The sequence below is a fragment of the Chelonoidis abingdonii genome, chromosome 9 (assembly GCF_003597395.2).
Source record: "Chelonoidis abingdonii isolate Lonesome George chromosome 9, CheloAbing_2.0, whole genome shotgun sequence".
NCBI lineage: Eukaryota > Metazoa > Chordata > Testudines > Testudinidae > Chelonoidis > Chelonoidis abingdonii.
Window position 1 is genome coordinate 27091955 of NC_133777.1, and position 16875 is coordinate 27108829.

Below are 16875 nucleotides of genomic sequence, written 5' to 3' on the forward strand. Positions count from 1 at the left end.
GGAGCCATGCTGCAGCTGTGCGGGGATGGGTCTGGATCCGCTGAGACTCTGGGAGAGGGGCAGAGGCGGGGTCGGACCGGGGAGGGAGCCTCAGCCATTCTTGTGGGGGCCCCTGCGGAGCCCGGGGCCTGGGGCAAACTGCCGCCCCCCTCTCCCGGGGCTGCTCTGAATTTGAGTGAGTGTCACGGAGGGATTGCTAGGCCAAACCTGAATGGTACACCAGGCCACAACACCTGGAACGGGGAGGCAGACCAGAAACTGTCACAGCAGGGTGAATGCAGGGTGGGTTCACTCTCCAACTGCCCCCACAATCTGCTGCGGTCTCCCGACTGCATCGAGCAGGGAAAAGTTAATGTTTGGCTAGGCCAGGGCCCAGAGATGGGTTAATCCAGCCCTTGATGTGACAACCCATCTAGAACCTTCCTGCAACACACTCATGGGTTGAAACCTACTGTTTGGGAAACTCTGCCCTACACTGCTGTCTCAAAAAACCTCACAATGGAGCGGGAAGGACCATCTGTAGGGCTGAGTGGGTACCTCAGTAATCACACTGGGATCATTATTAATTTAAATCATGTTTATAGTGCCATAAACTTACATAATCATTCAGAATTATAGAGTGGAATTATAGCCCTGAAAACCATGGTTCAGTAAGGGACAGGGAAGAGATTACAGAGCAGAGCATTACTGGAAGGACAATAATCTTTACAGGAGTGCTGGGGGGAGAGGAGTGAGAAGCAGGTCTTACTATACCTATATGAAAGGTATAGAATGCTCTCCTGATAATGGTGTTAAGTATCAGGAAGTAGCTGTGTTAGTCTATCCACAAAAACAAGAAGGAGTCTGGTGGCACCTTAAAGACTAACAGATTTATTTGGGCATAAGCTTTCGTGGGTGAAGAAGTGAGGTTTTTTACCCACAAAAGCTTGTGCCCAAATAAATCTGTTAGTCTTTAAGGTGCCACCAGACTCCTTGTTATTCTCCTGATAATGGTTGCTGGCCTGCAGGAAGCAGGGCCATGGTATCCCTCCATCTCTCAGCTTTGCTCCGATCACTTTTCTTGGGAAGGTGCTGACAGGAGAAAGAGTCTCCTTTTTCCCTCCCCAGGATTACATAGCTAGATTGCAAGTGACCTGAGAATGGAGATAGGGAGAGGAACAATTTATGTCCTCTCTGCATGATGTCTTATAAAGTAAATACATTTTCCCTGCCTTGCATATGTCAACCATTCCTTGGTCTATTTGCTGAGACCACTGATAAACTTATACAGGCTATGAAACAGCTGACAAAAGGTCTGTGACTACCAACTCAATTCATATAAGCTACCAAACAACTGGAAGATGGTAACACCTTATGTTCAGTATAATCACTAGTGAAAAAAAAATACGTAACTGTAACCATCTGTTTCATAAGTCTTAACAATAAAGCTATGCCAAATATCTTGTAAGTAGAGATAGTTTGGCAAATTCTGACTGGTATCACAAATGACAAAAATAAAATAAAAATCTCTCCCCTCTGGTCAGTCCAGCTTTAAGAACTTTTGCCACAAACAAATGATATCTTTTGAAACTAAAATGCAGGCATTGCAACACAGAAGAAAGCTGATGGTCAATCAATCACTGTGGGTTAGTGAGACACGTTTGTTCTAACTGTTGCATGCATACACAATAAATGTAGATAAAACCTAGAGGGAAATACCATACCAAAACTTGTCTGCAGTGTTGCAGCCATGTTGGTACCAAAAACTAGCAAATAGCTTATCTGCATAATAACTCTGTTTTTCTTTTCTTCCTCCCATATTTTGAATTGGGAATTCATGGTATAGCCATGGTATAAGACCCCATTCCTAGAATATGCAGGGAGCACTATGGAAGAGTAGTTGGCAAAGATACAGTTATATGGTGAGAATGCAGGATAGATAGGAGAATGAATGCTTGGAATGATCAAATAGTTAAATGCCAATCCTCAGAACACAAGCTATCGGGAAAGCAGGAGAGCGTGCAGGGAAGAATGTGGCCAGCCCACAAAAAACATCTATATTTCTCCCCCTGAGCTGCCAGACCTTCGTAGTTCCCAATATTGTAATAGACAGCAGTTGTGCTTCCCCTAAGACAAACACCCAGTTAAACCCAGCTTCCTAGCTAAGTCCAGACACATTGAACTGCCTACCACTAACAAGTCATCTACATCCACATCATTTTCTCTTCCCTTTTTTTCTCCCCAAAACATGGTCTTGAAACTGGTAAGATTCCTGTCCAATGGAGAGCTCCAAAAGTATTGTAAATTTCAGCATCTTAATTACTCACCCAGACTGAATCTGACTCTTGTTACATTTCAAGCAGGACTTTTATAGCACAGAAAGAACCATGGTAAGGTATCAGCAAGTTCCACATTGTACCATTTTAAAATGATACCCAGAATGGCAAAGCCAAATTACTGTTCATGAGTTAAGAAACTATACATTATTTCCATGAGTTACAGAACTGCCTAACTCTCAAGTGAAAGAACTATTTATTAGTTATGCATGGTCATGCCTCATAAGCACCATGTTTATTTCTAGTTAGCACATTTTAATTTTAAAGTAGGTGCACTACTCTGTGATTTATGACAGATATGTAAGAATCAACCATATAATTTTACTTTTATATCTACCTGTTTAATAAATGCATAGGATGCAAAATCCAAGTGTATGTGGATGGTGCATTTATTTTCTGATGAGATAACATAATAGTTATCAGCTCAGTTAGGGGAGTATACAGTAGATTAGCCCTTACAAAACTGGCTCTTTTACAATTAGTTCAAGGATCTGGGAAAGTTTCCTAGCCTGGTGATGGTTTCCGAGGAACTGAGAGGCATAGGGCAGGACTTTTCCCTGGAGTATCAACCTACCTCATCTCCCTACTGTCAGGAACTCTCCAGAATCCAAATAATTTGTCTCCCTATTGTCAGCTTCGAACCTTAATGCTGGACAATCAGTGGGCAAAGTGGATTTTAGTATCAAACAGAGAGTCAATGGAGAACTATAGCAGTGACAAAACATTAAGAAAACTATGGCAGGAATGGAAAAGAAAAAGGAGCTCTAGTATGGAGACAACTGAGGAAACTTAGAAACCTGGGAAGGCATAACTGTTTGGCAAGGGTGAGATCAACAGCTCAGAACATAAGAACAGCCATACTAGGTCAGACCAAAGGTCCATCTAGATCAGTATCCTGTCTTCCGACAGTGGCCAATGCCAGGTGCTTCTGAGGGAATGAACAGAACAGATAATCATTAAGTGATCCAGCCCTTGTTGCCTATTCCCAGCTTCTGGAAAGCAGAGGCTAGAGACACCATCCCTGCCCAGCCTGGCTAATAGCTGTTGATGGACCTATCCTCCATGAACGTATCTAATTCTTTTTTGAACCCTGCTATAATCTTGGCCTTCACAACATCCTCTGGTAAAGAGTTCCACAAGTTGATTGTGCATTGTGTGAAGAAATACTTCCTTTTGTTTAGAAGGAATTAGGTACATGTTGGGGTGACGAAGAAGAAACTGCTGATGAGTATATTAATCCACAGTGTTCAAAGAGTTCTCGACTACTGTTGATAGCAAGCAAATTTCCTTGTGTACTTCTGTCTGTGACCTGATACTTTCCCTCCAGCCAAGTTTTTCATGAGTCCCACTTTCCTTGTGACAGAGAACCTGGTATTTGTCAATTTATTTTTCATATGAGGTGGAAATTGGTAAAAAAAAAAAATTCTGAGGAAAATCCATTCAACCTTTTTGAGAGACCATTTAAAAATGGGTGCTGAGAGACCTGAGGCCCTGTATACATTACGGAAATTATCAATGGTCCAACTACATCAATCAAATTACACTAGTGCAAACCTCTAAGTGAACAAAGTGGGGATTTCCCCAGTGCAGTTTACTTCTGTGAAACACGTATACATAAAGGGAGTTCTGTGGTGCAGCCATCTAGATGGATACAAATTTCCCTCATGTAGTCAGGGCCACTGTTTTCTTGCAACCAAGAACAACAGGAATGCCAATTGCTTCCTTCTGAGGATAGATGTATGTAAAAGTTTAGAGACAGATAGGGCTTGTCTATATAAGGATGAAAGGTGTATTTTAAAAATGTGTTACCACATTTTAACTAATACATTTAAAGCCCCTAATGTAGACAAGGCAAATTGTATTTGAACATATATTACCTGGTAGCAGTGAACCCTAGAACCTCCATTAGGGTTCACCTCAGCCACCTAAGAAGTCAACAGACTAAAAGGGAGATGCAGCTTTAATTAAAGTCCATGAAACAATAAGCTTGGAAGGTGGATGAGATCTCTGGCTGCCCACACAATCGTGTCTAACTTTCATACTGGAGATCAAGAGACCCCTGAAGCACAACTGCTCGCTAGCAGCCCAGAAAACACTTCTGATTTATTCCCGAACAAGAGACTCTTCCTTTCTATGCAGAATATATTTTAGTGAAGACTAGACATTATTACACTTGGAAATTCAATTCTCTGCTGCTCAGTGATTGTACTAGGCAAACTATATTATAGCAGTCGTATGTAGCAACCATTATAGTTATGTCTGAAAGTCACTTTCAAATGTAAATTTCCTGTTAGCATGCATTTTGAAACATCCTCATTCAGGATAACATTTTTAATGCTTAGTCTGAGTTTAAGGTGATTGATGTGTGTTTGTGTTTCTAAAGAATGAGCAAAATGTGTTCACTTATTACTAAGTTATGCAAATATGAAATAAATATATTTTCCAACTTAAAAACTTAATTTAAAAAAGTGTTTCCAATCCAAAATTATTGTAGCATGCTTTTTTATATTATTCTAGGCTATTATATCAAACTAAGGTCAGAGGTATATTAGAAATAATAGTTAATAGGTAGATAAATATAGCTGGATATATTCCTGTATATTATATATGTATGTATGTATCGTGCAGACTGCTCAGATTTAAGTATATTTACTTCCACTTAAAAAAAAAAAGTACATATTCCCAGCTTGTTTTCTGACCAGATAATGTCAAACTTGGCATGTAAATAGCCCTTGCTAAGGTTGAAAACAAAACAGCTTTAAAATTGAAATTAAGTAAATCCATGTCAGCAGACTTCTCTGCTACTAGTATAGACTTCTAAGCATGCTCACAAACTGTCAGTTTAGGACACAATGAAAGAACATGTGTAGTAGGTAATATTGTGGAGCTGTAAATCAGAGGGGTTGTGAATTCACTTCCTCTTGAAGAAATTAAATATTTTAATTTAAAAAAAAATATTTTGAAGCCAGAGCTGGCTCAAGTAGAGAGTGGGATTGCTCTCATGCCAGGACCTCAGAGTGGGAATCACGTCTGCTTCCCAACTAAGTAGGGACTGTGATGCTAGCTCTGACAACTAGTTTAGTATTTCCTACTATGTAAACAGATTCAGTATGAAAAATTTAAAAAATGAGGAAAGTTTTAAAATGTGTAGTTGAGCTTACAGATTAGAAAGTGTCCTTTAAGTTGTAAGCTACACAGGTAGATACAGGGTACATCTGCACATATAGTTACTTTAAGATAATAGAGTTCCAAACATTTTAAATATCAGCTGTTGGGTTTTGTACAGTTGATGCCTATTACAATGGCTAGAACTTCAGACTCCTCCCAAGAGCCAAGGTTAGTAACAGCCAGTATTCACTCCTACACTGTATAAGGCTCATTCTCAAAATCTTGTTTTAATGAATCTTATCTGCTTTCATTTATAAGAAAAAAAATCTTTAGCTGTGAAGAAAATCTCAAAAATCAAGATAGGATATTTTTCTAAAAGACTTGCTTTAGGAATGATTTTGAGGAAGTTCTATGGCCTCTGTTATACAGGAAGTCAGACAAGATGATCATAAGGGCCTTGTCTGGGCTTGGAATCTGTGAAGAAAAAAAGAACTGAGGGATACGAAAAAATGTATACAGTTAATTTGCAGTGAGCCTGGAACAACAGTTCTGAGAGATGTGAACTATCTCAACGTATTTCAGTGTGGTGGTAGCTAGAACTGGGCAGGAAACAGATTTTTTGGGGAAAAATCATCCTAATTTCAGATGAAAAATGAAAATCTCCAAAATTTTGTGAACCAAACATTTAAAAAATATTTTGATTCTGGTCAATTGAAATATTTCATTTAGATAATTTTTAAATAATGTGTTTTGATTTCTATTATTTAGAAAACCCTGTTTGATCCTAAGTAACATAAATTTCAAAATGAAAAATAATTTTGAACTGGAAAATCAGAATTTTTTCATTTCAAAAACTTTGAAAGAAAACATTTTGACAGTTCTGAATTTTTTTCAAAACATTTTCAAGTCAAGAAATTTGCAGAAACAAATCTTTGAGTGAGAAATTTCACATAGGATTAATTGGCATTTTTGATGCCATAGTTCACCAAAAAAATTCTCATGCAGCTCTAGTGGCAACTCAAATGTTATTGAAACTACTTTAAATGTCAACATTTCAATTATTTCATTCCTTTCTTAATAAAGGAAAAGAAGGCTCTTAGGTCTAAACCATTTACGGTAACATCTCATTTTAATGCCACATATTGGTGGCATTTTGGAGATATCACTACTTTTTCCCCACCAATCAAGAAAGAGCCACACTGAAGAAGCCTAGCAGAGCCCATCAGCATATTCAGTATTCACAGAGGGGGAGCCATGCTCAAAAAGCTCTGTAGAGCAAACCAAAATGCACAATCACATTTTAAACATCAGCAGCACAATCTTCATTTCAATGAGAGAATTTTGACAACCTAAGTGAGTGGGTGGTACTTAGTTTTTGGCCAGAGCTAGAAATAGTCCCACTACCTTTTTCACCCCCTGAATCTGACTCCAATGTTGTGTTTAGGGGGAGCACAGTTGCTTGGCTGTCAGAGGCGGTAATCTGGGATGTGTGGTGCTTTGGGCCCCATTAAAGCGTTTCCTAATGGATGTTTACGTTGGTGTTTTCTGTCCATGAGTTTCCCATTCTTGGTCTTTTCCTTTCTGTAATTGCGTTGTTGTAATTCTTAGGTTTACAAGGTGCAATGTGCTAGTTTTTGCAAGGGAACCACTTAGGGTATGTCTACGCTGTAGCTGGAAATGAGCCTCCGAGCCCAGGTAAACAACTCACACTACCTCAGCTCAAGCTCACATGCTAAAAATAGCAGGGTGGACATTGTGGTTCAGGCAGCAGCTTGGACACTCAAGTCAACCCAACATACTGGGTTTGAGCTCAGCTGGCTAGTCTGAGCCTCTGCTGGAGTTGCAACATCTATATTACTATTTTTACCATGCTAACTTGAGCTAGCTAATCTCACTGCCAGCTGCAATGTAGGAATATCCATAAGGGTCAGGGAATAAAGTGCAGAGATTCTGAAGGAGCCTGTCTTTAATGGATGTGGGGACATGAACTCTTGGCATATTATGCAGAAGCAGCTAGGTCTGGTAGCCATTATGGACTTGTGTACCTGGGTGGGACCAATATGGCCCAGATTTGTCACCATGGGGAAGAGAGGCTAAACCCATTCCAATCCCAACAATGGTTTATCCTGCAAGGACTCCCTTCACTCAGCTGCTTGCTGTTGGGTTGGTATCAACAAACACAGTTGCAGCCAATCTTAGCAAAAATCCTTCAGACGTTTTCCATTCAATGCAAGGCAATTTCTTTTTGCTGCACAAACCACCCCAGGAAACAATTTAATGAATGCCTTCTTAAAAACAACCTAATTCTGTGGCAGATTACTTAAAAAAAAAAAAAGACAAACTCACTATACTGCCCAATTTCTTTGTTGGTAGATGCGGAGGAAGTATCAGGCAGCCAGTCCCTGGCATCTCCAGAGCTTGCAGTTCAGGGGCTGACTGACTGCAGGTGCTTAGGAACCCATCTAGTAAATGGCCTGCATTTTTGCCTGGCAGGACACAGTGTTTAATGAGAACTGTGTCCAACCAGTCACAAATACAAGCCACTTACCAGAGAGAAAGAGTGGCTAGCGTGGGCTCTAGAAGAGATGAGGCATGTCCACTATGGCCTGTTTTATGGCATACTCTTCTGGTCTGGGAGGCTGGGACCCACCCACCCTACTACTGCTTCAACTGCCAGATTCTACAAATTCTAGGATTCCTCTGATAGAATCAAGTCTTAAAGTAAATGATGTATTTTAATGATTTTGTGCAACAATCAAATCATCTGTTTCAACACCTGCAGGGGCTAGAAGAGGCTGTGAATTTCCCCCCATCCTCCCCAAAATTATATCTTAGTTCTTAAAAGTTTAGCTTTCCTAATTGGCTGAGTGCAGTTTATTAAGTCATCATTTAATGTGGATTTCAGTGTGTTGTTTATTTTGAATCTTGGTTTTTAGTAAATGTAGGCAAAGAGATGTAACTAAGAAAATATGAAACAAAATTGAATTTTTATGTGCAATGAACAAATAAATAAAATAAACACACACACCCTCTAGCTATCCCAAGATAACTTTCTGTGGGAGAATCTGAATTTGAAAAAAAAAGAAGTTTACTTCATCCAACCTCCTTAATAACCAGATGTTTGCAATCAAGAAAAATACACTTTTAGCTGTAAATTTCTCTGTTCTGCAGCATTCATTCTCTAAGAGAATTTACATAACAACATGTGACATAAAATGCTTAAAGCCACCAACCATGACAGTACAAATTACAGTCATTTTTCAATACTCTGTGCAAGGTGCACCACTTCAAGCAGTTGGATTGGTTGCATGCTGTGTTGGTTTCTGTATTGAGACAAGACCAGCATGCACTGCACTCACAAACAGTTCATAGCCTTTGGGGATGTATTGTAACAGGTAAAAGAGACTGATCCACTTACCCGCCATAGGCTGGAATTGGAGGAGGGGGGGCTGCTGCACGAAACGTGTTGTACACTGTGCGACCTCGACCTCTTAGATGTGCACCTCTGTAAGCAGCAGCTGCAGTTGCAGCAGGGTAAGGGAAGCCTGGCACTATGGGAAACACAAAAAAAACATAAAGAACTCCAGTCATGCTGATAGTTCCAATTCAAAACAAGATAACATAGTGAAAACGTAGCACGCAGTTTGTGTGTATTCAAGCTTGTCTGTAACTGGGAGGGTAGGAGAGACAAACCAAGCAAATTGCTACTCTTTCACAAAAGGACAGATTTTCTTACAGAAAAATCTTTTCAAGCAAACAGGAGGCAGCCAACTGGGTATTTAGTTTTGGAAAAAAATTACTGGAGCTGGCTGTAGCTCCCTTAGGGGAACTTCACTTAGAAGAAGGAAGTTGATTTATGGTAGCCCAGACTATTAGAGGAAATTAATCCCTTGAGGGGAGACTTCCAGAGGGAGTAAAACTACCCTGCTTAAACTAAAGCTTCTAGTAACAAAAATGATAGTTAAACTATTGTGATTGCACATGACTTTTACTGGACAATTCAATCATTATCAGTGTCTGAACTGAGTAACTTGGGCAAAAGAGGGGGATCAGAAGGGTACAGCATCCTTTCAGAGAGATCTCAGGTGTCTTTTTCTGGGGACACAGTTTGATCATACATGTACCTGCCATTTTCTACAATTTAGTGCATTCAAAGGCCAAAGTTGTATTATTCAGAATATCTCAGGTCTTGTCTACACTACAGGGGAAATTTAATCTTAAGCTATACAATTTGAGTTATGTGAATAGCTTAACTCAAATCAACGTAGCTCAGATCAATTTACCACGGGGTCCACACTATGTGATGTCGACAAGAGATGTTCTCCTGTCGACTCCCCCTATTCTTCTCAATCCGGTGGAGTACAGGAGTCAATGGGAGAGCGATTGGTGGTCGATTTAGCGGGTCTTCACTAAACCCGCTAAATTGACCACTGATGCATCAATCGCTGCTCATCGATCCCCTGGTAAGTGTAGACAAGCCCTAAATGAGCTAATATAACACTCATCCCTAACAATGATGGGTTCAGCTACATAGGTCAGGAGCAAGAGAATCTCTCAGTTATGTTCTGCTTAAATTTCCACATTAATTGTAATTCCATGTAAGGCTTTAAAATATTTCCGTCAGAATTAAACTGTGACAAGCCAAAGTATAAGTGTTTTGGAGACACGGTAAAACTCTATAACTCTACTCTGCTTAAAACTTTTTAAATACAAATGAAAAACATATGACACGTTCTGCTTTATTTTCTCTTCAAGTTTGTAGACCTATGTGTTGCATTACCTACATTTTTCCTGTGATAGGCATTGCTGGCAAATGTTAGAACAGGTACGTTTTGAACAGAAAACCTATCAATGAGAGATAAGGAAACTCAGTTTTGGTGTAACTCAAATTGCTTCAACAGTGTTACTTCAGGGCTGAATTTGTCTCGGTGTGTAAATAAGGAAAGTGAATAAAACAGATATTACCCAGTAAACCCCAATAAAAGCAAATGAATAGAGGTAATGATACATAACATGTTTACTATTTTAAAGTTGAAAGATGAATGGGTTTGAATCCAGATATGTCTTTCATCAATTTTAGTATTAAGTTTTAACAGAAACACTGAATTTGAAATAAAGAAAATGAAAAATTCACGATGTGCAAAAGCAACTGGCTGCCTATATGAGGGAATATACTGTAATTATGGTGACCTGTCCATTATCACCTTGCTATAGCTTTACATGATCCCTCTCAGCGACAAGTAGGTTTTACAGTAATTCTGCTAGGATTTAGATGTTGAGATACAACATGAAATAGTGCTATGGCAACATAGTGAAGGGAGAACATTCTTTTAAAAATGCAAATCTGGTATTCAGTTTTACACTTTTTTCTGCTATAATAAAAAAAAATCAGTCAAAATGAGCAGGAAATATTTACAGGTCTTAATATATTGCTGCTCATTTTGCAACAGAGTGCACATAAGAAGCCTTTAAAAAAAAGGAAACAAAAAGACTTGGAACGTGTTGCAAGAATCTTTTCCCTCAAACAAATGAAAGCATATTTTATGCCCTGGAATTCCACTAATTATCAGAAGAATCTTTGTATACACATCCGTGAGTTAGAGTCATGGTTTCATTGCTCTAAACTAGCAAATATTTTTATTTATTTATTTTAGAATCCCTTTAAAGTCCCTAATATAAGACTTAACTACAGTAGGTACACATAAAATAGCAAATCACAGATGGTCAGATCCTGAGCTTGTAATCTGAACGCTCATTTGTCCCTTGTAGGTCAATGCTCTATTAAGGGGAAGCACTCTGCCTCATGGGGTTGCCTCCAAGACACACAGATGCAGTGAAGAATTGTTTATAGCCCTCCCTGCCTCCACTGTGCATCCACATCCAACCCATCTCTCAGTTTTGTACTCAGGAGAACCTCTACTATCTTCAGTTAGAAGTTGCATACAGTGGAATTTTAAACAGTGTTCTAATGTGTTAATTAACAGCTGTAAATTATAGTGTGGACAGGATATAAACACATTCACAGTCATGTTTTCCACCAACGTCTCACTGGCATTAACACAAATTAAATCCCGGGTTAAACAAGCCTGGGAATAAACAATCTGTGTTCTGTCTACACTAGAATTTACTACTGTATTAGTTAACGTGTTAAACTGAAATAAAAAATTCCAGGGTTGACAAGATTTTTGCTTGAGCAAGGACTAAGTTAAAAGTAAGAGAGGACTTCAGGCTCTGGCCAAGCCAAGTATTACTATATTTTAAATACCGTGAATCCTAAATGGTGACCCAAGGAATCAGAAAAGATCAGTACCTCATAGTGGTTCATTTTTAACTACTTTAAAGAAAATGGTACTGGGAACTTTTGGAACACCTAAAAATGGATTCTTAAACCAAGAGGATGTCTAGAGTAGGTGCAGGTCTCACCATATATTCATGCGTAATTGACAATTGATAAAATTTGACAATACAAACAGTCAGGGATAAGTTCTGCCTGTGGCATTGCAGTAGTGGTTCTAAACTTGATGGGAGCCACACACGTATATGAGATGATAAAAACAAACAAACAAAAAAAAAAACAACTGGAAGTCAATCAAACCCAGGCTAAGCTTGACGTAGTTATTGTTGAGCACTGCTACTAACAAAAACAGTTGATATGATAACACTAACCTGCTCGGACACTATGAATTCTTAATGGAAAATGTTCCATTCTATATTTAGTAAACTCTACCTATCGTCGGCATTTATGTATTTTACCTTATGTAACTTTTCACTTTGTAAAATACTGCGCAATTTTTTCCTCTGTAAAATATGCATTTTGCAATTCATTCACCACTTCCTCTACACATGTGTACAACCTGGGCCTATGTTCTGATATTTAGAACAGCTGAACTGTGATTTGTAGATAATGGTCTTCAAGGTTGCTGACAGTTAGAATAATCATTTAGGTCATCAATAATCATTTAGTTGCTTAAAGACTTACAACAAATTACACTAGTGCAGTCTCCACACCAAACCCAGGTCATAAACCATACTGGAAGGGTTCAGGGATACCTGTGGTTGCCAGACAACACAAAGTTTCTTTTCAGTATCCTCACCCAGCTTTAGGAGACAGCTTAAGCATGGGCCTAATAAAATCATTTGTAGCAAAGGAAGGGCACTAGTAATTTGAGCTGGGCAAATTTTTTTCAGTGAAAAAAAGAAAAGAAAAAAATTAATTTTGGTTCACAACAAATTTGTTTTTTGAATTTTCAGTTTGACTACGGAACTGAAAAATTAATTATTCACTCTCCTCTATCTGTAATCTCAACTAACAATGAACCCAGTACCAACCAGCCAACATTTATGCACCACGAGAGGCAAAGATTTAACTCGCAATTTGCAGAACTAAGCTCTCTTAGCACCTCAGTATGCCAACCTGGCTGAAACTCAACCAGTGAAGGTGCTATGATGAAGAGGGTCAGTTGTGTCTGAATCTCACAGCAAGTAACATCTGTATCTGCTTTTGAGCCGAGGCAGCTCATATTTAGCAGAATGTTTTGACTGACTAGATTTCTCTGATGCTGTGATGGGGGAAAGGAAGCTTTCCTCCACCACAGCCATGGCAAAGAAGATGATATGACTTAAACCAGACCGTTTCTAAAATCTGAATACAACCATCAAGACAAAGAAACAGTTCCATTAGCTCATCTAATAGTTACTGATTATTCTCTACTTAGAGCTAACTTGCTACTTTGATAGTCACACATGAATGCATTCTAAAAGAAGTTAGCTCCCAAATTTCCACATTACACAGAAATTTAGCTTCACCGGCTAAACTGATACTTCCTAACACCTAAAAAAGAAGAAATGAAAGGCCTGACTCTGAAAGTATTTATGCTGACCTAGACAGAAAATATATAAATAATTTACTGCCATAGTTTAAAAAGAAAAAAATCATAGGTATAATGTATTGGGAAAAATCCCTTTTGCAGCTTATTGCCATAGATATTTAACATGATCAAAGTGAAAAAGCTGGTATTATTGAAATGAAAATTGAATTTAGCCTATTAACTATAATGGGCTATATTATGTCTTTCCAGATGATCATGGTACAAGCAACCTTAAAATACACACCTACAATGTGTCTTGGAGACAGTGGAGGGTGAGGAAACTAGCCGTCACGACTATTGGAAGTTGTTTCTTATATTCATAAAACACTTCAAATGTGTTCTGCTACAAAAAATCACCATAGGTCTCTTACATAAGAAGTAGATTGCATATTGTGCCTATTGACCTAAGGCGATTCATGCTGATATATGTGTACAGCTTAAGTGAACCAATCATATGTAGAAACCAAATATGGGCATGAGGACAAAGAGAAGAATTTAACCATTGAGTTTGCAGCTGACATTTAATGAAACCCGAATTTCTCCTAAAAGATATAACACATACTGTTCTTAAGCATTTCTCTATTAAATGAACTTTCCAATTGTTTGATATGCTATCCAGACTCTAAACCTCAACATCTGCATTGGAAAATAAAAGCTAGATGCACAAATCTCTCAAGCCTTGATATTCCAAGAGGAGGAACACAAACCAGTATAAAATACTTGAGGGTTATAAACTGTGTATTAAAGTTTTAGAGCTTTGGGTTAGATGGAAGAGTAGCAGATGCAAAAACCAACAGGGGAGCAGATTATGTATCAAAGCCATAAAAATATACAACAGCTTTAATGGGCAATTATTCTTTGGATTTGTGCTCTGGTTTGAATTTGCATGAGAATGCCATATGTGTAAATAAAGGTGTGCTATCAAAATGGATGAGAGAATCTACCACTCCTCATCTCTTACTCTTACCAACTACTAGGTCATCTCCTATCAAGAGCCTTCAAATATTTTATGTTAAAGGGTTTCAAGGCTACGGCTTGGTTGAATCAGACTGTGGCTAATTTACTGTAAGATGTTTTAATTGTTAAAAAGGCAGGAACCATTTACATAAGTCCCATGGTTTAGAAAGATCCCTGTTGAGGAAATCCATCACAAATGCTGGACAATAAACTACAAACAAAGAAGCATAAGCAGTAACATGCTGAGGAGGGATAGATAGAGTAATAAGTACCATAGTGAATGAAATGTTCAGCAACAGAATAAGGACATTATGCTGATGTACACTGTTGTGAATATTCAGTTGACCTAATATTTTTCTAAATTGCAAAAGATCTCAAATATATATTCCAATACAACTTGCTCTTATACAAGAATTATAGAATTATAAACAGAGTATTTAGAATCATGCCCCTAGGTCTTTGCATTTAAATCTAAATCCAAAGAGTGTTCCAGTTCAAATTTAAGCTCCGTAAGCACCCTTTTTAAAATAAAATGGATTTTAAGTATATATTTGTTTTAGATAATTTTATAGTCAACACATTTAGCAAATTCATGATGCTTACAAAAATATCAACAAAATTATTTTGCATCCACTACTTTCAGTCTGTGGGAAGTCTATCTCAGGGCCCAATCCTTAATCTACTGACGTCAATGGGAGTTTTGCCATTGATGTCAATGAGTGCAGAATTGGGCCCCTTATTTCTTCCATTCACAGTGCATTCATTCTTGAAATGCTTATTTGGGATTATTGAAACAAGCATTTCCTTACCATTGTGCCAAAATACATGGCAATATTAGACACTGTTGTTTAGGAATGAATAAATCTGAATTTTGGACAAACAGTTTCTTACAGGACATTCTCATTTGAAATGCATTGAAAAGAAAAACAAAAATCTCTAATTAATGTACAAGTCTAATCACCATTCTCCACATGGAAGAGTAATTTTTCACTGTTCATTTGCTCGGTGTAATCTTCAAACTGACATAACAGAAAAGCAATGGCCTATAAATCTGCTCTCATTTGTTTCTTTAATATTCATATTCCATTGAACTACAGCTGCTTGTTGCTACAGTCTGTTACAACATGCAAAAGTGTCGATAAAAATACTGTGAAAGGCAAGATGTGTTTCTTCATGGCTCTGTGTGCCATTTATTTTGAAAAAAGGCAATAAATGACTCGTGGATTGTCCCTCAGCTTGCTGCATGCGGGGTGATTAATTACCTTGCTGCAAATTGACATGGCACAAGAAAACTGACACAGCCCTGATTAATTAACTTTTTATGTGAGACAGATAGCTACAAAACATTGTGGCCTGTAATTGAATCCCTTTACACAACATCACTATATAAAAGTTTCAAGGCAAACCCAGATTAGTCCAAAGCTTCACCATAAATGTTGCATAGGTTTTAGGTTTAAGGGTATATTTCTGATGACTACGTACATATTTTTCAAAATAGCAGCTGTGAGAGCTATGGAAGGAACCATCTGAAATCTGCAGTGTTGCTCCATTGCGCACACACACACCCCACCCCCAACAAATATGATACGATTTCCATACCAGATCACACCATTGATTCTTCAATCCAATTAAATGCCCTCAGCAGATATATAGTTGACTTTTCAGCAGAAGGCAACCTCCTACTCCTTAATACAGCTTGCTTTCTGTTGTACATATGAAGGGGTTTTCTTCCTGACACTTGGGACAAACAACTGATGCCATGAAGCTTAATAACTGATTAGCCTTATCTTATTATTATCCAATTCCTTTTAAAAATCCAATTACTTAACTACTCCAGCAATGACGTGCACATGCTGAATAGCTTGTTTGAAAGAAAAACATTTATTTATATTTGTTCTAAATGTATATAGTATTCATTTCTCTCTCACCTCTCCCTCCCCCACCAAAAATAACAGCCACAGGAGTCAGTGAATACGGACCCTATCATGTCCTGGAAATACCTTTTGAACCAAGGAGCCACGTCCAGTGACCAGGGCCAGAAAACAAAAATCAGTCTATGCTACTAGCACTTCTATATGTCATCTCTCTTTTACATGGTGTTAAAGTAATGAAATCTGTGGAGAAAATGTGGCCACATGAATTCCTCAGTCAAATAGGAAAATGCACTTTTTATTTAAAAACAAACAACAAAAAAAACCACACCAAGATACTAAAGGGCAGATGAGAAAATTGAGCATGTCACAGATCTCTGTAACAACACAAAGGTATGTCACTTTGATCAGTTAGCAAATGGCATAGTTGGAAATCTGTCTATTTATGGTATAGTTGATGATAAAGGCAAAGCAAGGTTACTGTAAGAAATGGACTTGACATTGGAAAGAACTGTGGATATTCGTGTTTCACAAAAGAAAATGCTCACAGACACTGAAATGAAGAAATGGGGTGCATTTAATAAAAAATGAGTACCAAGGAATCCATAATGAAAGGATAAACAAACATCAATCACTAGATTTTCTGCAATAAATGTGGCAACACACAAAATATCACAAAAATGTCCAGCATACATGGTGGAGTGTCATATATGTAATAAACGCAATTTTTTAAATGTATGCATACTGCCGAGAAAC

The 16875-nt window shown here is 38.2% G+C and overlaps 1 protein-coding gene across 18 annotated transcripts in view; it reads right to left on the minus strand.

Annotated features, from left to right (window-relative positions):
• Positions 1-16875, minus strand: part of RBFOX1 (RNA binding fox-1 homolog 1) — a 2554959-nt gene that overhangs the window by 81018 nt on the left and 2457066 nt on the right. For all 18 annotated transcript variants that reach the window (XM_075069299.1, XM_075069298.1, XM_075069294.1 and 15 more), the window contains one exon: positions 8842-8974. In XM_075069299.1, coding sequence (XP_074925400.1) covers positions 8842-8974 — 133 coding nt within the window. The remainder of the gene's footprint in view (positions 1-8841; positions 8975-16875) is intronic.